At 42.5% G+C, this 24,334-nt stretch overlaps 2 protein-coding genes across 2 annotated transcripts; both read left to right on the top strand.

Annotated features, from left to right (window-relative positions):
* Positions 1 to 3,810: 3,810 nt before the first annotated feature.
* On the top strand, positions 3,811 to 20,566 carry LOC127927396 (galanin receptor type 1-like). The gene is made up of 2 exons (XM_052513706.1): positions 3,811 to 4,485; positions 20,504 to 20,566. Exons 1-2 carry the CDS (start codon positions 3,811 to 3,813, stop codon positions 20,564 to 20,566), a joined length of 738 nt encoding a protein of 245 aa, XP_052369666.1.
* LOC127927401 (galanin receptor type 1-like) lies at positions 20,149 to 21,252 on the top strand (the record flags this gene model as incomplete). Its single annotated transcript, XM_052513709.1, has 1 exon — positions 20,149 to 21,252. A coding segment is annotated over exon 1 (675 nt), but the record flags the coding sequence as incomplete, so codon positions are not given.
* Between the last annotated feature and the right edge of the window lie 3,082 nt (positions 21,253 to 24,334).

Raw genomic sequence — 24,334 nt, 5'->3', positions numbered from 1 at the left:
GGGAAGGAACCAAAGGAGAGACATATATAGGGAAGGAACCAAGGGAGGGACATATATAGGGAAGGAACCAAAGGGGGAGACATATATAGGGAAGGAACCAAAGAGAGGGACATATATAGGGAAGGAACCAAAGGGGGAGACATATATAGGGAAGGAACCAAAGAGAGGGACATATATAGGGAAGGAACCAAAGGGAGAGACATATATAGGGAAGGAACCAGAGGGAGGGACATATATAGGGAAGGAACCAAAGGGAGAGACATATATAGGGAAGGAACCAAAGAGAGGACATATATAGGGAAGGAACCAAAGGGAGAGACATATATAGGGAAGGAACCAAAGAGAGGGACATATATAGGGAAGGAACCAAAGAGAGTGACAGATATAGGGAAGGAACCAAAGAGAGGGACATATATAGGGAAGGAACCAAAGAGAGGGACATATATAGGGAAGGAACCAAAGAGAGTGACAGATATAGGGAAGGAACCAAAGGGAGAGACATATATAGGGAAGGAACCAAAGGGAGAGACATATATAGGGAAGGAACCAAAGGGAGAGACATATATAGGGAAGGAACCAAAGGGAGAGACATATATAGGGAAGGAACCAAAGGGAGACATATATAGGGAAGGAACCAAAGAGAGGGACATATATAGGGAAGGAACCAAAGAGAGAGACATATATAGGGAAGGAACCAAAGGGAGAGACATATATAGGGAAGGAACCAAAGGGAGAGACATATATAGGGAAGGAACCAAAGAGAGGGACATATATAGGGAAGGAACCAAAGAGAGAGACATATATAGGGAAGGAACCAAAGGGAGAGACATATATAGGGAAGGAACCAAAGGGGGAGACATATATAGGGAAGGAACCAAAGAGAGGGACATATATAGGGAAGGAACCAAAGAGAGAGACATATATAGGGAAGGAACCAAAGGGAGGGACATATATAGGGAAGGAACCAAAGGGGGAGACATATATAGGGAAGGAACCAAAGAGAGGGACATATATAGGGAAGGAACCAAAGGGGGAGACATATATAGGGAAGGAACCAAAGAGAGGGACATATATAGGGAAGGAACCAAAGGGAGAGACATATATAGGGAAGGAACCAGAGGGAGGGACATATATAGGGAAGGAACCAAAGGGGGAGACATATATAGGGAAGGAACCAAAGAGAGGGACATATATAGGGAAGGAACCAAAGGGGGAGACATATATAGGGAAGGAACCAAAGAGAGGACATATATAGGGAAGGAACCAAAGAGAGGGACATATATAGGGAAGGAACCAAAGAGAGTGACATATATAGGGAAGGAACCAAAGGGAGAGACATATATAGGGAAGGAACCAAAGAGAGGGACATATATAGGGAAGGAACCAAAGAGAGAGACATATATAGGGAAGGAACCAAAGGGAGAGACATATATAGGGAAGGAACCAAAGAGAGAGACATATATAGGGAAGGAACCAAAGGGAGGGACATATATAGGGAAGGAACCAAAGAGAGGGACATATATAGGGAAGGAACCAAAGGGAGAGACATATATAGGGAAGGAACCAAAGGGAGAGACATATATAGGGAAGGAACCAAAGAGAGGGACATATATAGGGAAGGAACCAAAGAGAGGGACATATATAGGGAAGGAACCAAAGAGAGGGACATATATAGGGAAGGAACCAAAGAGAGGGACATATATAGGGAAGGAACCAAAGAGAGGGACATATATAGGGAAGGAACCAAAGAGAGGGACATATATAGGGAAGGAACCAAAGAGAGTGACATATATAGGGAAGGAACCAAAGAGAGAGACATATAGGGAAGGAACCAGAGGGAGGGACATATATAGGGAAGGAACCAAAGAGAGGACATATATAGGGAAGGAACCAAAGAGAGGGACATATATAGGGAAGGAACCAGAGGGAGGGACATATATAGGGAAGGAACCAAAGAGAGTGACATATATAGGGAAGGAACCAAAGAGAGGGACATATATAGGGAAGGAACCAGAGGGAGGGACATATATAGGGAAGGAACCAAAGAGAGTGACATATATAGGGAAGGAACCAAAGAGAGGGACATATATAGGGAAGGAACCAAAGGGAGGGACATATATAGGGAAGGAACCAAAGAGAGGGACATATATAGGGAAGGAACCAAAGGGAGGGACATATATAGGGAAGGAACCAAAGAGAGGGACATATATAGGGAAGGAACCAAAGAGAGGGACATATATAGGGAAGGAACCAAAGAGAGGGACATATATAGGGAAGGAACCAAAGAGAGTGACATATAGGGAAGGAACCAAAGGGAGGGACATATATAGGGAAGGAACCAAAGAGAGGGACATATATAGGGAAGGAACCAAAGGGAGAGACATATATAGGGAAGGAACCAAAGAGAGGGACATATATAGGGAAGGAACCAAAGGGAGAGACATATATAGGGAAGGAACCAAAGAGAGGGACATATATAGGGAAGGAACCAAAGAGAGTGACATATATAGGGAAGGAACCAAAGAGAGAGACATATATAGGGAAGGAACCAAAGGGAGAGACATATATAGGGAAGGAACCAAAGAGAGGGACATATATAGGGCAGGCAATCGGGGAGGGTATGGAGTCCAGGTGTGTGTCGTAATGCACTGACACGCGTAACGATGGTGACAGGTGCGCTCCATAACGAGCAGCCTGGTGACCTAGAGAGACGGGAGAGGGAGGAGCACACAGTGACATGCAGGGGTTCATAGAAGACCCAAACTATCCTGATTTGTTTTTGGTTTGGATATCCAACAAAGTGATACTTTCGTCTTGCCACATACGTATTTTATCCAAGGATTTATCTCTCTGTCACATATTCAAGATTCGAGTTAGCACACATTTTAATAACACTTGCTATTGTCAATAATTATATAAATATATTTCATTTTAAATGATGTCAGACAATGAAATGAAACGTCATATAACATAAAAGCCATGATAGAAATCAGAGACCGCTGCAGCCGGGAGGAACTGGTATAATAAATAGGTTGTTCTTTTCTTTCCGGTCTTCACACCTCACAGTGTTTCAGTCAATCCCTTTCGGCTCCATGGTAATAATGATCTCCAGACGTACTCCACAGTAGAGGTTGTCAACCTGTAGGTAACCTGTTTACAATAGCAATAAGGCACCTTCACGGGTTTGTGGTATATGGCCAATATACTACGGCTAAGGGCTGTGTTCAGGCACCCGGCGTTGCGTAGTGCTTATGAACAGTCCATAGCCGTGGTATATTGGCCATATACCACACCCACTCTTTTCTTATTGCTTAATTATACCATTAAGGTTTTAGTACGGGTTTTTTTTTTTTACAGCAGAAGGAACCAGCGCTGAAAGGTCTCCGTGTTCATGTTACTATAAGGAGCTCCGAGAGGTTTTGAACAACACATGGTTTCATTTTACCGCTTCATGACCGCCTGGGTGAGCCTATACTGTATCTGTCATAGCCAGGCTACCGTTAGTGTGTTCCGTCGAAGACGCGCATCGGGAGACCAAGCCTCCTTTCACTTGTTGTAAGGCGGCTTTTCTCACAAGTGGATAAACGCATAACCATTTCCTCCAAACGATGCGTAAAAGTAGCCTAAACCCAAAACATCTGGAACTTGACACAGCAGTGTTACTGGACTGAGTGTGATACATAGACCAGATTGTATACCATGCGAGGCTCTGGACAAAATCCCCACTTTCTCCGGAGATAGCAACGCTGTTATTTCTTAAACTCCTGGAACGTCTGGACGAGGACGCCGCGGCGGTGTGAGAGAAAAACCATGCTGCTGCCGGGCAACGAAACGGGCTACGTCTGGACAGAGTTATTAAACACCGGCAACCTGACGGCGTGTGCCGGTGAAGAAGACCACGGTGGTCCGGAGGCGGTGATTGTTCCGGTGATTTTTGGATGTATATTTTTCCTGGGTGTCGTCGGGAACTCTCTAGTGATGATAGTAATCGGGAAAATCAAGGTCCGGCGCAACAGAAGTACGACAAACATTTTCATCCTCAATTTAAGTATCGCGGATCTATTGTTTTTGCTCTTTTGTGTCCCGTTCCAGGCTACTATATACTCCCTACCTGAGTGGATATTTGGAGCCTTTTTATGTAAATGTGTTCACTATTTAGTGATGGTGTGTATGCTGGTGAGCATCTTCACGCTTGTTGCCATGTCAGTGGACAGGTACATAGCTGTTGTACACTCCAAAAAGTCCCCCTGCATTCGCAACAGGAGGAATGCCCTCATAGGGGTCTGTGTTATTTGGGCACTGTCGTTCATATTCTCTATACCAGTGGCGCAACACCAGATACTTACTGACCACCCGGAAGCGCCGAACAGTTCGTTCTGCTGGGAAGCGTGGTACGCAAGCGCTTCCAAACACACCTACAAAGTCACTATTTTAGTCATTGGCTATCTGTTGCCGTTGGGGTTGATCATATGCTGCTATGGGAAGGTAAGACAACTTTTCATCTGAAGTAGAGCTAAATGGCATATATATAGAGAAACTGTCAAACGCTTCCCTTTTTACGCACAGGTTAGCGTGTACATTAGTGAGGTTTGGAACACGCTCCTGTATGACGGAAAATGACACAATTATGACATTTATTGGGCTATAATGCTAACGTTTTTCAGCCTAGCGCGGCAATAAATGCTGTGAACAAAGTGCGAACGTGCGGCACCACTTGCGCTCCGGAAAACCTGCGCGTGTGTCAGTGCTCTTTGTACCCGGCTGCGTGACCGAGGCCTGGAGTTTCTGACAGTCCTTTATAGTCCTTCATATGGTTTACTACAGACAGGGTTACCTGGAGAAATTACCTATATAGTCCTTCTTATGGTTTACTACAGACTGGGTTACCTGGAGAAATTACCTATATAGTCCTTCATATGGTTTACTACAGACTGGGTTACCTGGAGAAATTACCTATATAGTCCTTCTTATGGTTTACTACAGACTGGGTTACCTGGAGAAATTACCTATATAGTCCTTCTTATGGTTTACTACAGACTGGGTTACCTGGAGAAATTACCTATATAGTCCTTCTTATGGTTTACTACAGACTGGGTTACCTGGAGAAATTACCTATATAGTCCTTCTTATGGTTTACTACAGACTGGGTTACCTGGAGAAATTACCTATATAGTCCTTCATATGGTTTACTACAGACTGGGTTACCTGGAGAAATTACCTATATAGTCCTTCATATGGTTTACTACAGACTGGGTTACCTGGAGAAATTACCTATATAGTCCTTCTTATGGTTTACTACAGACTGGGTTACCTGGAGAAATTACCTATATAGTCCTTCTTATGGTTTACTACAGACTGGGTTACCTGGAGAAATTACCTATATAGTCCTTCTTATGGTTTACTACAGACTGGGTTACCTGGAGAAATTACCTATATAGTCCTTCTTATGGTTTACTACAGACTGGGTTACCTGGAGAAATTACCTATATAGTCCTTCTTATGGTTTACTACAGACTGGGTTACCTGGAGAAATTACCTATATAGTCCTTCTTATGGTTTACTACAGACTGGGTTACCTGGAGAAATTACCTATATAGTCCTTCTTATGGTTTACTACAGACTGGGTTACCTGGAGAAATTACCTATATAGTCCTTATGGTTTACTACAGACTGGGTTACCTGGAGAAATTACCTATATAGTCCTTCTTATGGTTTACTACAGACTGGGTTACCTGGAGAAATTACCTATATAGTCCTTCTTATGGTTTACTACAGACTGGGTTACCTGGAGAAATTACCTATATAGTCCTTCTTATGGTTTACTACAGACTGGGTTACCTGGAGAAATTACCTATATAGTCCTTCTTATGGTTTACTACAGACTGGGTTACCTGGAGAAATTACCTATATAGTCCTTCTTATGGTTTACTACAGACTGGGTTACCTGGAGAAATTACCTATATAGTCCTTATGGTTTACTACAGACTGGGTTACCTGGAGAAATTACCTATATAGTCCTTCATATGGTTTACTACAGACTGGGTTACCTGGAGAAATTACCTATATAGTCCTTCTTATGGTTTACTACAGACTGGGTTACCTGGAGAAATTACCTTTATAGTCCTTATGGTTTACTACAGACTGGGTTACCTGGAGAAATTACCTTTATAGTCCTTATGGTTTACTACAGACTGGGTTACCTGGAGAAATTACCTATATAGTCCTTCTTATGGTTTACTACAGACTGGGTTACCTGGAGAAATTACCTTTATAGTCCTTATGGTTTACTACAGACTGGGTTACCTGGAGAAATTACCTATATAGTCCTTATGGTTTACTACAGACTGGGTTACCTGGAGAAATTACCTATATAGTCCTTCTTATGGTTTACTACAGACTGGGTTACCTGGAGAAATTACCTATATAGTCCTTCATATGGTTTACTACAGACTGGGTTACCTGGAGAAATTACCTATATAGTCCTTCTTATGGTTTACTACAGACTGGGTTACCTGGAGAAATTACCTATATAGTCCTTATGGTTTACTACAGACTGGGTTACCTGGAGAAATTACCTATATTGTCCTTCTTATGGTTTACTACAGACTGGGTTACCTGGAGAAATTACCTATATAGTCCTTATGGTTTACTACAGACTGGGTTACCTGGATAAATTACCTATATAGTCATTCTTATGGTTTACTAAAGACTGGGTTACCTGGAGAAATTACCTATATAGTCCTTCTTATGGTTTACTACAGACTGGGTTACCTGGAGAAATTACCTATATAGTCCTTCTGGTTTACTACAGACACGGTTACCTGGAGAAATTACCTATATAGTCCTTCTTATGGTTTACTACAGACAGGGTTACCTGGAGAAATTACCTATATAGTCCTTCTTATGGTTTACTACAGACAGGGTTACCTGGAGAAATTACCAATATAGTCCTTCTGTTTACTACAGACTGGGTTACCTGGAGAAATGACCTAAATAGTCCTTCTTATGGTTTACTACAGACTGGGTTACCTGGAGAAATTACCTATAAGTCCTTCATATGGTTTACTACAGACAGGGTTACCTGGAGAAATTACCTATATAGTCCTTCTTATGGTTTACTACAGACTGGGTTACCTGGAGAAATTACCTATATAGTCCTTCTTATGGTTTACTACAGACAGGGTTACCTGGAGAAATTACCTAATAGTCCGTCTTATGGTTTACTACAGACTGGGTTACCTGGATAAATTACCTAATAGTCCTTCTTATGGTTTACTACAGACTGGGTTACCTGGAGAAATTACCTATATAGTCCTTCTTATGGTTTACTACAGACTGGGTTACCTGGAGAAATTACCTATATAGTCCTTCTTATGGTTTACTACAGACTTGGTTACCTGGATAAATTACCTATATAGTCCTTCATATGGTTTACTACAGACTGGGTTACCTGGAGAAATTACCTATATAGTCCTTCTTATGGTTTACTACAGACTGGGTTGCCTGGATAAATTACCTATATAGTCCTTCATATGGTTTACTACAGCCTGGGTTACCTGGAGAAATTACCTAATAGTCCTTCTTATGGTTTACTACAGACTGTTACCTGGAGAAACTGCTCCAATAGTACTGCTCCAATAGTACTGCTCCAATAGTACTGCTCCAATAGTGCTGCCCCAACAGTACTGCTCCAATAATACTGCTCCAATAGTGCTGCTCACAATAGTACTGCTGCAATAGTACTGCTCCAATAGTACTGCTCCAATAGACTGCTCCAATAGTGCTGCTCCAATTTGTACTGCTCCAATAGTGCTGCTCCAAAGTACTGCTCCAATAGTACTGCTCCAATAGTGCTGCTAAAATAGTGCTGCTCCAATAGTACTGCTCCAATAGTGCTGCTCCAATGGTACTGCTCCAATAGTACTGCTCCAATAGTACTGCTCCAATAGTAATGCTCCAATAGTGCTGCTCCAATAGTACTGCTCCAATAGTGCTGCTCCAATAGTGCTGCTCCAATAGTACTGCTCCAATAGTGCTGCTCCAATAGTACTGCTCCAATAGTGCTGCTCCAATAGTACTGCTCCAATAGTACTGCTCCAATAGTAATGCTCCAATAGTGCTGCTCCAATAGTGCTGCTCCAATAGTGCTGCTCCAATAGTGCTGCTCCAATAGTACTGCTCCAATGGTACTGCTCCAATGGTACTGCTCCAATAGTACTGCTCCAATAGTGCTGCTCCAATGTACTGCTCCAATAGTACTGCTCCAATAGTACTGCTCCAATAGTACTGCTCCAATACTGCTGCTTTTAATAGTACTGCTCCAATAGTACTGCTTAGTGCTGCTCCAATGATACTGATCCAATAGTACTGCTCCAATAGTACTGCTCCAATAGTACTGCTCCAATAGTACTGCTCCAATAGTGCTGCTCCAATAGTACTGCTAAAAGTACTGCTTCTGTACTTCATTCTAAAATCCATTCAGTCTATCAGAACAAAATTGTGTTTCCATTGAAATACTGTCCCACAACACCAGATCTCAAATACTGGTGAACCACTTCATCACTGTGTGTTGGACTGTTGTCTATTGTAACGGTGTTTCAGTCTTATTCACGGACACTTGGCAAACACCTACTGTTTTTTTACATACAGAGGAACACACAGGACCAAATCTAGTCTGTGTTCCTCCATCCAAAATACATTCTTACAGACAGACAGAATACATCATGTTTTTAACACAGGACCAAATACTGTCTGTGTTCCTCCATCTAAAATACATTGTTACAGACAGACAGAATCATGTAGTTTTTAACACAGGACCAAATCTAGTCTGTGTTCCTCCATCCTAAAATATTTGTTTACAGACAGACAGAAAATCATGTTGTTTTTAACACAGGACCAAATCTAGTCTGTGTTCCTCCATCCTAAAACCATTCTTAGAGACAGACAGAGCATCATGTAGAGGAACACACAGGACCAAATCTAGTCTGTGTTCCTCCATCTAAAACCATTCTTACAGACAGACAGAGCATCATGTAGAGGAACACACACAGGACCAAATACAGGCGCCGCATCACAAATGGAACACTCTTCCCTATGTAGTGCACTACTTCTATAGGGCTCTGGTCAAAAGTAGTGCACTATTTAGGGAATAGGGTGCCTTTTGGAAACAACCCCTAGTCTCTGCCTCCGCAGCCTAAAATATCTATTGTAACCCAGAACTAAAATACCAGGCTTTCCCAAATTGTGGCAAAGCTTCCCGAACTAAAGACACCCCGTTCACTTTAACCCAGAACCTGCACTTGCTTATTTCAGAAAAATATAAAAATAATATACGACTAAAATGCAGCAGCTTTTTTGCTATTAAAAATATCTCTCTGTTTAACCCAGAACTAAAATACTCTCTCTCTTTCTCTCTGTCTAAAATACTCTCTGTTCTTCTAACTCTCTCTAAAATACTGTTGTCTTCTCTCCAGAACTAAAATACTGTCTCTTTTCTAACCCAGAACTAAAATACTGTCTGTTTTTAACCCTGTCTAAAATACTCTCTGTCTTCTCCTCTAAAATACTGTCTGTCTTTCTCTCTCTCTCTCTGTCTCTCTCTCTCCTGTTCTTTTTAACCTCAGAACTAAAATACTGTCTCTCTCTCTCCCTCCCTCTAAAATACTCTCTGTCTGTCTTCTCTCTCTCTCTGTGTCTAAAATACTGTCTCTTTAACTCTCTCTCTCTATAAAATCTGTCTCTGTCTCTCTCAGAACTGTCTCTCTTTTCTCTCTCTCTCTCTGTCTCTCTCTTTTCTCTCCTGTCTCTGTCTCTCTGTCTGTCTCTCCCTGTCTCTCTAGTGTTCTCCTCTAAAATCTGTCTCTGTCTCTCTCTCTCTGCCTTTCTCTTTGAACTGTCTCTCTCTCTTTTCTATCTCTCTGTGTCTCTGTCTCTGTGTCTCTGTGTCTGTGTATTTCTGTTTCTCTTTCTCTCTCTGTGTCTGTCTGTCTATTGTCTGTCTGTCCGTCCGTCCGTCCGTCCGTTCCGTCCGTTCCGTCCGTCCGTCCGTCTGTCTGTCTGTCTGTCTGTCTTCTGTCTGTCTGTCTGTCTGTCTGTCTGTCTGTCTTCTGTCTCTCTGTCTCTGTCTCTCTCTGTCTCTGTCTCTGTCTCTGTCTCTCATTCACCCAGTTTGTGTTTATGGACTATTCAATTCAATTTGCTTTCTTGGCATGATGTAACAATGTACATATTGCCAAATCTTACTTTGGATATTTACAATATGAAAATAATAAGAATCAAATTGTCAACAGGACAACAAAATAACCAAGGGTCAAAATAACCAGACATTTAACTATAAAACAAGTTGTCAGTTGAGGACATGTGCAGGTTGATTGGTCTGTCAGACACTGTCCCTCATCTTATGGCAGGCAGCAATGTGATGTGCGCTGCCAACCCACAGCTCTCTCTTCACTCCCCCAACAGGATGGGTAGCCTGTCCTCATCAGAGAGGTTTCAATGTTGGTCTGCCAACCCACAGCTCTCTGCGTCCTCCCCAACAGGATGGGTAGCCTGTCCTCATCAGAGAGGTCTTCAATGTAGTGGTCTGCCAACCCAGCTGACCTCCCCCAACAGGACGGGTCTTCTTCAATGTAGTGTGCTGCCAACCCACAGCTCTCTGCGTCCTCCCCCAACAGGACGGGTAGCGTCCTCATCAGAGAGGTCTTCAATGTAGTGCGCTGCAACCCACAGCTCAACAGGACCTCATCAGAGAGGTCTTCAATGTAGTGGTCTGCCAACCCACAGCTCTCTGCGTCCTCCCCTTCAATTGGGTCTGCCACCCACAGCTCTCTGGTAGCCTGTCCTCATCAGAGAGGTCTTTGAAACCTTGAATAAGTGTTTTGAAACCTTGAATGTCTGTACTTTGTCAAGGTTTTTCTAAGGTTTTGATCAGTTACCATGGTCAAATATTTAGCCACAGTGTACTGTTGATTTAGGGCCAGATAACACTGCATTTTGATTTGTGTTTGTGCTTGTGTTTCCCCACAGGTAATGTAGTTTTGTTTTGACTGTGTTGTATTTTGTTTTATTCTGATTGATTGGATGTTCTGGTCCTGAGGCTTCAGTGTGTTAGTAGAACAGGTTGTGAACTCAGCCCCAGGACCAGATGGATGTTGGGACTGAGGCTTCAGTGTGTTAGTAGAACAGGTTAGTGAACTCAGCCCCAGGACCAGCTGGATGAGGGGACTGAGGCTTCAGTGTGTGGTAGAACAGGTTAGTGAACTCAGCCCCACCAGCTGGATGAGGGGACTGAGGCTTCAGTGTGTTAGTAGAACAGGTTAGTGAACTCAGCCCCAGGACCAGCTGGATGAGGGGAACTGAGGCTTCAGTGTGTTAGTAGAACAGGTTTGTGAACTCAGCCCCAGGACCAGCTGGATGAGGGAACTGAGGCTTCAGTGTGTTAGTAGAACAAGTTAGTTGAACTCAGCCCCAGGACCAGCTGGGAGGGGACTGAGGCTTCAGTGTGTTAGTAGAACAGGTTAGTGGCTCAGCCCCAGGACCAGCTGGATGAGGGGTCACTGTTGTTTCTATGTAGAACAGAGAGTGAACTCAGCCCCAGGACCAGCTGGATGGGGGACTGAGGCTTCAAAGTAGAACACTTTGTTTCTAGGGAGAGGACCAGCTGGATGAGGGGCCTGTAGGCTTCACTGTTGTTTCTAGAACGGGAGATGAAGACAGTTAGGACCAGCTGGATGGCCTGTACTGAGGCTGTCAGTGTGTTTCTAGTAGAACAGGTTAGTGAACTCAGCCCCAGGACCAGCTGGCCTGTAATAGGCTTCACTGTTGTTTCTAGGGGGTTTGATGAAGACAGTTAGAGACAGTATGGCCTGTAATAAAGCTGTCACTGTTGTTTCTATGGGGAGATGAAGACAGTAGAGACAGGTTATGGCCTGTAATAAAGCTGTCACTGTTGTTTCTATGGGGGGATGAAGGCTTCAGTGTGTTAGTAGACAGGTTGGCCTGTAATAAAGTGTCACTGTTGTTTCTATGGGGAGATGAAGACAGTTAGAGACAGTATGGCCTGTAATAAAGCTGTCTGTTGGCCTTGTCACTGTTGTTGTCTATGGGGAGATGAAGACAGTTAGAGACAGTATGGCCTGTAATAAAGCTGTCACTGTTGTTTCTATGGGGAGATGAAGACAGTTAGAGACAGTATGGCCTGTAATAAAGCTGTCACTGTTGTTTCTATGGGGAGATGAAGACAGTTAGAGACAGTATGGCCTGTAATAAAGCTGTCTCCTCTGGGGAGATGAAGACAGTTGTCAGCTATGGCCTGTCACTGTTGTTTCTATGAGGGAGATGAAGACAGTTAGAGACAGTATGGCCTGTAATAAAGCTGTCACTGTTGTTTCTATGGGGAGATGAAGACAGTTAGAGACAGTATGGCCTGTAATAAAGCTGTCACTGTTGTTTCTATGGGGAGATGAAGACAGTTAGAGACACTATGGCCTGTAATAAAGCTGTCCCTGTTGTTTCTATGGGGAGATGAAGACAGTTAGAAACAGTATGGCCTGTAATAAAGCTGTCCCTGTTGTTTCTATGGGGGAGATGAAGACAGTTAGAGACCCTATGGCCTGTAATACAGCTGTCCCCTCGTGTGGTCTGTCCCTGTTGTTTCTATGGGGAGATGAAGACAGTTAGAGACAGTATGGCCTGTAATACAGCTGTCCCCTCGTGTGGTCTGTCACTGTTGTTTCTATGGGGAGACAGAAGACACATCTTTTTCTGTCGGTACAAGTAATTTTTTTCATTTTTAACCAAATGTGATATTTGCCAATTTTGAGGGGATCAATTAGATGTTGAAGTTGGGATTTGTACCAAATGATCAGTCCTCCAGAGTCTCTGCCTCTATTGACAGAGATGTGTTTCTGTGACGGCACAGTGACCTCTCTGTAGCCTGTGGGACAGTGACCTCTCTGTAACCTGTGGGACAGTGACCTCTCTGTAACCTGTGGGACAGTGACCTCTCTGTAACCTGTGGGACAGTGACCTCTCTGGCCTGTGGGACAGTGACCTCTCTGTAGCCTGTGGGACAGTGACCTCTCTGTAACCTGTGGGACTGACCTCTCTGTAGACAGTGACCTCTCTGTAACCTGTGGGACAGTGACCTCTCTGTAACCTGTGGGACAGTGACCTCTCTGTAACCTGTGGGACAGTGACCTCTGTAACCTGTGGGACAGTGACCTCTCTGTAACCTGTGGGACAGTGACCTCTGTAACCTGTGGGACAGTGACCTCTCTGTAACCTGTGTGAGTAACAGTTAGTCAGCCTGACAACATGTCTCCTACAGAATGATGACATCAACATCTTTAAGATGTGTGTTAAACTCTTCAGTCTGAAGTTGATGAGTTTAGGCCCTGTACTAACTGATAGGTTGATGAGTTTTTAGGCCCCTGTACTAACTGATAGGTTGATGAGTTTAGGCCCCCTGTACTAAAGCTGGGCCCTGTACTAACTGATGAGTTTAGGCCCTGTACTAACTGATAGGTTGATGAGTTTAGGCCCTGTACTAACTGATAGGTTGATGAGTTTAGGCCCTGTACCCTGTGACTAACTGATAGGTTGATGAGTTTAGGCCCTGTACTAACTGATAGGTTGATGAGTTTAGGCCCTGTACTAACTGATAGGTTGATGAGTTTAGGCCCTGTACTAACTGATAGGTTGATGAGTTTAGGCCCTGTACTAACTGATAGGTTGATGAGTTTAGGCCCTGTACTAACTGATAGGTTGATGAGTTTAGGCCCTGTACTAACTGAACTGATAGGTTGATGAGTTTAGGCCCTGTACTAACTGATAGGTTGATGAGTTTAGGCCCTGTACTAACTGATAGGTTGATGAGTTTAGGCCCTGTACTAACTGATAGGTTGATGAGTTTAGGCCCTGTACTAACTGATAGGTTGATGAGTTTAGGCCCTGTACTAACTGATAGGTGATTTTAGGTTGTACAACTGAAAGGTGAGATTAGCAGTCAGCAATGCACTAACTGTAACTATAAACTTGATGAGTTTACCCTGTACTAACTGATGTCTATAGTTTATGTATAAATATTCCTATTCACTGAACAAGTAAACTATTAGTGATTTCAATAGGTCTCTCTCTGTGTGTGTCTCTCTCTCTCTCTCTCTTCTCTCTCAATCTCTCTCTCTGTGTGTGTCTCTCTCTCTCTCTCTCTCTGTGTCTGTGTCTGTGTCTCTCTCTCTCTGTGTGTGTGTGTGTGTGTCTCTCTCTCTCTGTGTGTGTGTCTTTCTCTCTCTGTGTGTGTGTGTCTGTCTGTGTGTGTGTGTGTGTGTGTGTGTGTGTGTGTGTGTGTGTGTGTGTGTGTGTGTGTGTGTGTGTGTGTGTGTGTGTGTGTGTGTGTGTGTGTGTGTGTGTGTGTGTGTGTGTGTGTGTGTGTGTGTGTGTGTGTGTGTGTGTGTCACTATCTCTCTCTCTCTGTGTATCTGTCTGTCTCTATCTCTCATCTGTGTGTGTGTCTCTCAATGTAATTCAGTTCAAGGGGCTTTATTGGCATGGGAAACATGTGTTAACATTGCCAAAGCAAGTGTGGTAGATAATTTGTTTCAAACTTAAGGAAGAGATTAATTATTGATTGATCCCCTAATTGAATCCTGCTGTGTAACGATATGCGCTGAGAGTCAGGAAGCATGTTCAGGAAGTGAGTGTTGTAATCAACAAACACAACAGATTTTTATGTCACCTTTATTTAACCAGGTAGACCAGATCACCTTTATTTAACCAAGACCAGATAGACCAGATCACCTTTATTTAACCAGGTAGACCAGATCACATTTATTTAACCAGGTAGACCAGATCACCTTTATTTAACCAGGTAGACCAGATCACCTTTATTTAACCAGGTAGACCAGATCACCTTTATTTAACCAGGTAGACCAGATCACCTTTATTTAACCAGGTAGACCAGATCACCTTTATATAACCAGGTGAACCAGGTAGACCAGATCACCTTTATTTAACCAGGTAGGCCAGATCACCTTTATTTAACCAGGTAGACCAGATCACCTTTATTTAACCAGGTAGACCAGATCACCTTTATTTAACCAGGTAGACCAGATCACCTTTATTTAACCAGGTAGACCAGATCAACCCAGGTAGGCCAGTTGAGAACAAGTTCTCATTTACAAATGCGACCTGGCCAAGATAAAGCAAAGCAGTGCAACACAAACAACAACACAGAGTTACACATGAAATAAACAAATGTACAGTCAATAACACAATAGAAAAGTATATACAGTGCCTTGCGAAAGTATTCGGCCCCCTTGAACTTTGCACCTTTTGCCACATTTCAGGCTTCAAACATAAAGATATAAAACTGTATTTTTTGTGAAGAATCAACAACAAGTGGGACACAATCATGAATTGGAACGACATTTATTGGATATTTCAAACTTTTTTAACAAATCAAAAACTGAAAAATTGGGCGTGCAAAATGATTCAGCCCCCTTAAGTTAATACTTTGTAGCGCCACCTTTTGCTACGATTACAGCTGTAAGTCGCTTAATGTCTCTATCAGTTTTGCACATTGAGAGACTGAAAATTTTTCCCATTCCTCCTTGCAAAACAGCTCGAGCTCAGTGAGGTTGGATGCAGAGCATTTGTGAACATCAGTTTTCAGTTCTTTCCACAGATTCTCTATTGGATTCAGGTCTGGACTTTGACTTGGCCATTCTAACACCTGGATATGTTTATTTTTTAACCATTCCATTGTAGATTTTGCTTTATGTTTTGGATCATTGTCTTGTTGGAAGACAAATCTCCGTCCCAGTCTCAGGTCTTTTGCAGACTCCATCAGGTTTTCTTCCAGAATGGTCCTGTATTTGACTCCATCCATCTTCCCATAAATTTTAACCATCTTCCCTGTCCCTGCTGAAGAAAAGCAAGCCCAAACCATGATGCTGCCACAACCATGTTTGACAGTGGGGATGGTGTGTTCAGGGTGATGAGCTGTGTTGCTTTTACGCTAAACATAACGTTTTGCATTGTTGCCAAAAAGTTCAATTTTGGTTTCATTTGACCAGAGCACCTTCTTCCACATGTTTGGTGTGTCTCCCAGGTGGCTTGTGGCAAACTTTAAACGACACTTTTTATGGATATCTTTCAGAAATGGCTTTCTTTGACATATATAGGGAAGGAACCAAAGAGAGGGACATATATAGGGAAGGAACCAAAGGGAGAGACATATATAGGGAAGGAACAAAAAGGGAGTGACATATTTAGGGAAGGAACCAAAGGGAGGGAGACATATATAGGGAAGGAACCAAATGGAGGGACATATATAGGGAAGGAACCAAAGGAGAGACATATATAGGGAAGGAACCAATGGAACAATCAGGGGAAGGAACAAGAGAGAAGGAACATATATAGGGAAGGAACCAAAGGGAGGGACATATATAGGGAAGGAACCAAATGGAGGGACATATATAGGGAAGGAACCAAAGGGAGGGGGAAGGAACATATATAGGGAAGGAACCAAAGAGAGGGACATATATAGGGAAGGAACCAAAGAGAGGGACATATATAGGGAAGGAACCAAAGGGAGAGACATATATCAGGGAAGGAACCAAACCAAAGGGAGGGACATATCTTTAGACAAAGGAGGGACATATATAGGGAAGGAACCAAAGGGGGAGAACCAAAGACCAAAGAGAGGGACATATATAGGGAAGGAACCAAAGGGAGAGACATATATAGGGAAGGAACCAAAGGGAGGGACATATATAGGGAAGGAACCAAAGGGAAGAACCAAAGACATATATAGGGAAGGAACCAAAGGGAGAGACTATCAGGTTATATAGGGAAGGAACCAAAGAAGAGACATATATAGGGAAGGAACCAAAGAGAGGGACATATATAGGGAAGGAACCAAAGGAGAGACATATATAGGGAAGGAACCAAAGGGAGGGACATATATAGGGAAGGAACCAAAGGGAGAGACATATATAGGGAAGGAACCAAAGGAGGACATATATAGGAAGGAACAATATAGGGAAGGAACCAAAGGAGATATAGGGACATATATAGGGAAGGAACCAAAGGGAGGACATATATGGGAAGGAACAAAGTATATATAGGGAAGGAACCAAAGGGAGAGACATATATAGGGAAGGAACCAAAGAGAGACATATATAGGGAAGGAACCAAAGGAGGGACATATATAGGGAAGGAACCAAAGGGAGAGACATATATAGGGAAGGAACCAAAGGAACCAAAGAGAGGGACATATATAGGGAAGGAACCAAAGAGAGGGACATATATAGGGAAGGAACCAAAGAGAGGGACATATATAGGGAAGGAACCAAAGAGGGGAGCACATATATAGGGAAGGAACCAAAGAGAGGACATATATAGGGAAGGAACCAAAGGGAGGAGACATATATAGGAAGGAACCAAAGAGAGGACATATATAGGGAAGGAACCAAAGAAGGAACCAAAGAGGGGAAGGACATATATAGGGGAACCAAAGAGACATATATAGGAAGGGAAGGAACCAAAGAGAGGGACATATATAGGGAAGGAACCAAAGAGAGAGACATATATAGGGAAGGAACATAAAGAGGAGGAACATATATAGGGAAGGAACCAAAGGGAGAGACATATATAGGGAAGGAACCAAAGAGAGGGACATATATAGGGAAGGAACCAAAGGGAGAGACATATATAGGGAAGGAACCAAAGAGAGGGACATATATAGGGAAGGAACCATAAGGGGAAGGAACCAAGAAGGGGAGACATATATAGGGAAGGAACCAAAGAGAGGGACATATATAGGGAAGGAACCAAAGAGAGGGACAAATAGGGAACCAAAGGGAGGGAAGGAACAAAGAGGGAACCAAAGAGACATATATAGGGAAGGAACCAAAGAGAGGGACATATATAGGGAAGGAACCAAAGAGAGGGACATATATAGGGAAGGGAAGGAACCAAAGGGGGGAGACATATATAGGGAAGGAACCAAAGAGAGGGACATATATAGGGAAGGAACCAAAGGGAGAGACATATATAGGGAAGGAACCAAAGGAGGGACATATATAGGGAAGGAACCAAAGGAGGGACATATATAGGGAAGGAACCAAAGAGGAGGGACATATATAGGGAAGGAACCAAAGAGGGAGGGAGAAGGAACCAAAGAGAGGGACATATATAGGGAAGGAACCAAAGAGAGAGACATATATAGGGAAGGAACCAAAGGAACCAAAGGATTTACATATAGGGAAGGAACCAAGAGGAGACATATATAGGGAAGGAACCAAAGAGAGGGACATATATAGGGAAGGAACCAAAGGAACCAGGGACATATATAGGGAAGGAACAAAGGAGAGACATATATAGGGAAGGAACCAAAGGGAGACATATATAGGGAAGGAACCAAAGGAGGGACATATATAGGGAAGGAACAAAGAGAGGGGACATATATAGGGAAGGAACCAAAGGGAGAGACATATATAGGGAAGGAACCAAAGGGAGGGACATATATAGGGAAGGAACCAAAGGGAGAGACATATATAGGGAAGGAACCAAAGAGAGGGACATATATAGGGAAGGAACCAAAGGGAGGGAAGACATATATAGGGAAGGAACCAAAGAGAGGGACATATATAGGGAAGGAACCAAAGGGAAGGGGAAGGAACCAAAGAGAGGACATATATAGGGAAGGAACCAAAGAGAGGGACATATATAGGGAAGGAACCAAAGAGAGGGACATATATAGGGAAGGAACCAAAGAACCAAAGAGAGGGACATATATAGGGAAGGAACCAAAGAGAGGGACATATATAGGGAAGGAACCAAAGGGAGGACATATATAGGGAAGGAACCAAAGAGAGGGACATATATAGGGAAGGAACCAAAGAGAGGGACATATATAGGGGAAGGAACCAAAGGGAAGACACATATATAGGGAAGGAACCAAAGAGAGAGGGACATATATAGGGAAGGAACCAAAGGGAGAGAGAGGGACATATATAGGGAAGGAACCAAAGAGAGGGACATATATAGGGAAGGAACCAAAGAGAGGGACATATATAGGGAAGGAACCAAAGAGAGGGAGGCATATATAGGGAAGGAACCAAAGAGAGGACATATATAGGGAAGGAACCAAAGGAGAACATATATAGGAAGGAACCAAAGAGAGGGACATATATAGGGAAGGAACCAAAGAGAGGGACATATATAGGGAAGGAACCAAAGGGACATAGACATATATAGGGAAGGAACCAAAGAGATATATAGGGACATATATAGGGAAGGAACCAAAGAGAGGGACATATATAGGGAAGGAACCAAAGAGAGAGACATATATAGGGCAGGCAATCGGGGAGGGTATGGAGTCCAGGTGTGTGTCGTAATGCACTGACACGCGTAACGATAGTGACAGGTGCGCTCCATAACGAGCAGCCTGGTGACCTAGAGAGACGGGAGAGGGAGGAGCACACAGTGACATGCAGGGGTTCATAGAAGACCCAAACTATCCTAGAGGCAGTGATTTGTTTTTGGTTTAGATATCCAACGAAGTGATACTTTCGTCTTGCCACATACGTATTTTATCCAAGGATTTATCTCTCTGTCAAATATTCAAGATTCGAGTTAGCACAAATATGAATAACACTTGCTATTGTCAATAATTATATAAATATATTTCATTTTAAATGATGTCAGACAATGAAATGAAACGTCATATAACATAAAAGCCATGATAGAAATCAGAGACCGCTGCAGCCGGGAGGAACTGGTATAATAAATAGGTTGTTCTTTTCTTTCCGGTCTTCACACCTCACAGTGTTTCAGTCAATCCCTTTCGGCTCCATGGTATAATAATCTCCAGACGTACTCCACAGTAGAGGTTGTCAACCTGTAGGTAACCTGTTTACAATAGCAATAAGGCACCTTCACGGGTTTGTGGTATAGGGCCAATATACTACGGCTAAGGGCTGTGTTCAGGCACCCGGCGTTGCGTAGTGCTTATGAACAGTCCATAGCCGTGGTATATTGGCCATATACCACACCCACTCTTTTCTTATTGCTTAATTATACCATTAAGGTTTTAGTACGGGTTTTTTTTTTTTTTACAGCAGAAGGAACCAGCGCTGAAAGGTCTCCGTGTTCATGTTACTATAAGGAGCTCCGAGAGGTTTTGAACAACACATGGTTTCATTTTACCGCTTCATGACCGCCTGGGTGAGCCTATACTGTATCTGTCATAGCCAGGCTACCGTTAGTGTGTTCCGTCGAAGACGCGCATCGGGAGACCAAGCCTCCTTTCACTTGTTGTAAGGCGGCTTTTCTCACAAGTGGATAAACGCATAACCATTTCCTCCAAACGATGCGTAAAAGTAGCCTAAACCCCAAACATCTGGAACTTGACACAGCAGTGTTACTGGACTGAGTGTGATACATAGACCAGATTGTATACCATGCGAGGCTCTGGACAAAATCCCCACTTTCTCCGGAGATAGCAACGCTGTTATTTCTTAAACTCCTGGAACGTCTGGACGAGGACGCCGCGGCGGTGTGAGAGAGAAAACCATGCTGCTGCCGGGCAACGAAACGGGCTACGTCTGGACCGAGTTATTAAACACCGGCAACCTGACGGCGTGTGCCGGTGAAGAAGACCACGGTGGTCCGGAGGCGGTGATTGTTCCGGTGATTTTTGGATGTATATTTTTCCTGGGTGTCGTCGGGAACTCTCTAGTGATGATAGTAATCGGGAAAATCAAGGCCCGGCGCAACAGAAGTACGACAAACATTTTCATCCTCAATTTAAGTATCGCGGATCTATTGTTTTTGCTCTTTTGTGTCCCGTTCCAGGCTACTATATACTCCCTACCTGAGTGGATATTTGGAGCCTTTTTATGTAAATGTGTTCACTATTTAGTGATGGTGTGTATGCTGGTGAGCATCTTCACGCTTGTTGCCATGTCAGTGGACAGGTACATAGCTGTTGTACACTCCAAAAAGTCCCCCTGCATTCGCAACAGGAGGAATGCCCTCATAGGGGTCTGTGTTATTTGGGCACTGTCGTTCATATTCTCTATACCAGTGGCGCAACACCAGATACTTACTGACCACCCGGAAGCGCCGAACAGTTCGTTCTGCTGGGAAGCGTGGTACGCAAGCGCTTCCAAACACACCTACAAAGTCACTATTTTAGTCATTGGCTATCTGTTGCCGTTGGGGTTGATCATATGCTGCTATGGGAAGGTAAGACAACTTTTCATCTGTAGTAGAGAAACTGTCAAACGCTTCCCTTTTTACGCACAGGTTAGCGTGTACATTAGTGAGGTTTGGAACACGCTCCTGTATGACGGAAAATGACACAATTATGACATTTATTGGGCTATAATGCTAATGTTTTTCAGCCTAGCGCGGCAATAAATGCTGTGAGCGACAACCAAGTGTGAACGTGCGGCACCACTTGCGCTCCGGAAAACCTGCGCGTGTGTCAGTGCTCTTTGTACCCGGCTGCGTGACCGAGGCCTGGAGTTTCTGACAGTCCTTTATAGTCCTTCATATGGTTTACTACAGACTGGGTTACCTGGAGAAATTACCTATATAGTCCTTCATATGGTTTACTACAGACTGGGTTACCTGGATAAATTACCTATATAGTCCTTATGGTTTACTACAGACTGGGTTACCTGGAGAAATTACCTATATAGTCCTTCTTATGGTTTACTACAGACTGGGTTACCTGGAGAAATGACCTATATAGTCCTTCTTATGGTTTACTACAGACTGGGTTACCTGGAGAAATTACCTATATAGTCCTTCACATGGTTTACTACAGACTGGGTTACCTGGAGAAATGACCTATATAGTCCTTCTTATGGTTTACTACAGACTGGGTTACCTGGAGAAATTACCTATATAGTCCTTATGGTTTACTACAGACTGGGTTACCTGGAGAAATTACCTATATAAATTACCTATATAGTCCTTCTTATGGTTTACTACATGGTTTTACTACAGACTGGGTTACCTGGAGAAATTACCTATATAGTCCTTCTTATGGTTTACTACAGACTGGGTTACCTGGAGAAATTACCTATATAGTCCTTCTATGGTTTACTACAGACTGGGTTACCTGGAGAAATTACCTATATAGTCCTTCTTATGACTGTTTACTACACAGACTGGGTTACCTGGAGAAATTACCTATATAGTCCTTCTGTGGTTTACTACAGACTGGGTTACCTGGAGAAATTACCTATATAGTCCTTCTTATGGTTTACTACAGACTGGGTTACCTGGAGAAATTACCTATATAGTCCTTCAGAACTATGGTTTACTAGAGACTGGGTTACCTGGAGAAATTACCTATATAGTCCTTCTTTTAACCCAGACTGGGTTACTTTGTATAGTCCTTCTTTGTTTTAACCCAGAACTAAAATACTGGGTTACCTGGAGAAATTAAAATAGTCCTTTTAACCCAGAACTAAAATATGTTTTTACTACAGACTGGGTTACCTGGAGAAATTACCTAGAACCCCCCCAATATAGTCCTTCTTATGGTTTACTACAGACTGGGTTACCTGGAGAAATTACCTATATAGTCCTTACTGTATGGTTTACTACAGACTGGGTTACCTGGAGAAAAAATACCTATATAGTCCTTCTAAAATATGGTTTACTAGAACAGACTGGGTTACCTGGAGAAATTACCTATATAGTCCTTCTTATGGTTTACTACAGACTGGGTTACCTGGAGAACTAAAATACCTATATAGTCCTTCTTATGGTTTACTACAGACTGGGTTACCTGGAGAAATTACCTATATAGTCCTTCTAAAATATGGTTTACTACAGACTGGGTAAAATACTGTTGAAATTACCCAGAACTAAAATACTTACTAGAGACTGTTGTTTAACCCAGGGTTACCTGGAGAAATTACCTATATAGTCCTTCTAAAATATGGTTTACCCAGAACAAACTGGGTTACCTGGAGAAATTAAATATATAGTCCTTCTTAACCCAGTTTACTACAGACTGGGTTACCTGGAGAAATTACCTATATAGTCCTTCTAAAATATGGTTTACTACAGACTGGGTTACCTGAAATTACTGGTCCCAGTTACCCAGAGGGTTACCTGGAAAATTACCTATATAGTCCTTCTGTATGGTTTACTACAGACTGGGTTACCTGGAGAAATTACCTATATAGTCCTTCTTATGGTTTAACCCAGAACTGGTTGTTAACCTGGAACCACTAAATTACCTTGTATAGTCCAGAACTAAAATACTGGTTTACCCACAGACTGGGTTACCTGGAGAAATTACTACCCCAGAGAAATTACCTAAAACTGTTGTTTTTAACCCAGAGCTTACTGGTTTAACTACAGACTGGGTTACCTGGAGTTTTTACCCAGAACTAAAATAGTCCTTCTTATGGTTTACTACAGACTGGGTTTTTACCTGGAACTAAAATACCTTGTATAGTCCTTCTTATGGTTTACTACAGACTGGGTTACCTGGAAAATACTATATAGTCCTTCCCAGAACTAAAATATGGAACTAAAATACTGTTGTTAACCCAGAACTAAAATACTGTTGTTTAACCCTTCTTACTGGTTTAACCCAGAGCTAGAATACTGTTGTTTTTAACCCAGAGCTAAAATACTGTTGTTTTTAACCCAGAAAAAATACTGTTGTTTTTAACCTAAAATACTGTACTAAAATACTGTAACCCAGAACTAAAATACTGTTGTTTAGAAAAATTACCTAAACTACAGACTGGGTTAACCTGGAGAAATTACCTATATGTTTCTTAACCCAGTTTACTAAAGACTGGGTTACCTGGAACTAAAATACCTACTTAGTCCTTAACCAGACTGGGTTAACCTGGAAAATACCTTGTTTAACCCTTCAGAACTAAAATACTGTACTGTTTAACCCAGAACTAAAATAACCCAGAACTAAAATACTGTTGTTTAACCCAGAACTAAAATACTGTTGTTTAACCCAGAACTAAAATACTGTTGTTTAACCCAGAACTAAAATACTGTTGTTTTAACCCAGAACTAAAATACTGTTGTTTAACCCAGAACTAAAATACTGAACTAAAATACTGTTGTTTAACCCAGAACTAAAATACTGTTGTTTAACCCAGAACTAAATACTGTTGTTTTTAACCCAGAACTAAAATACTGTTGTTTAACCCAGAACCCAGAACTAAAATACTGTTGTTTTTAACCCAGAACTAAAATACTGTTGTTTTTAACCCAGAACTAAAATACTGTTGTTTTTGTTTTAACCCAGAACTAAAATACTGTTGTTTTTAACCCA

The sequence above is a fragment of the Oncorhynchus keta genome, unplaced genomic scaffold (assembly GCF_023373465.1).
Source record: "Oncorhynchus keta strain PuntledgeMale-10-30-2019 unplaced genomic scaffold, Oket_V2 Un_scaffold_13882_pilon_pilon, whole genome shotgun sequence".
NCBI classification, from domain to species: Eukaryota; Metazoa; Chordata; class Actinopteri; order Salmoniformes; family Salmonidae; genus Oncorhynchus; species Oncorhynchus keta.
The sequence above is the reverse complement of the archived record's forward strand: the minus strand, read 5'-3'. Positions and strand labels throughout refer to the sequence as shown.

Excerpts from the sequence above, each read along its gene's own strand:
- LOC127927396 (XM_052513706.1), top strand. The coding sequence starts at position 3,811 with ATGCTGCTGCCGGGCAACGAAACGGGCTACGTCTGGACAGAGTTATTA. Across the intron at positions 4,486-20,503 it reads TCATATGCTGCTATGGGAAG|ATAGCAACGCTGTTATTTCT; the intron begins GTAAGACAACTT and ends CTTTCTCCGGAG.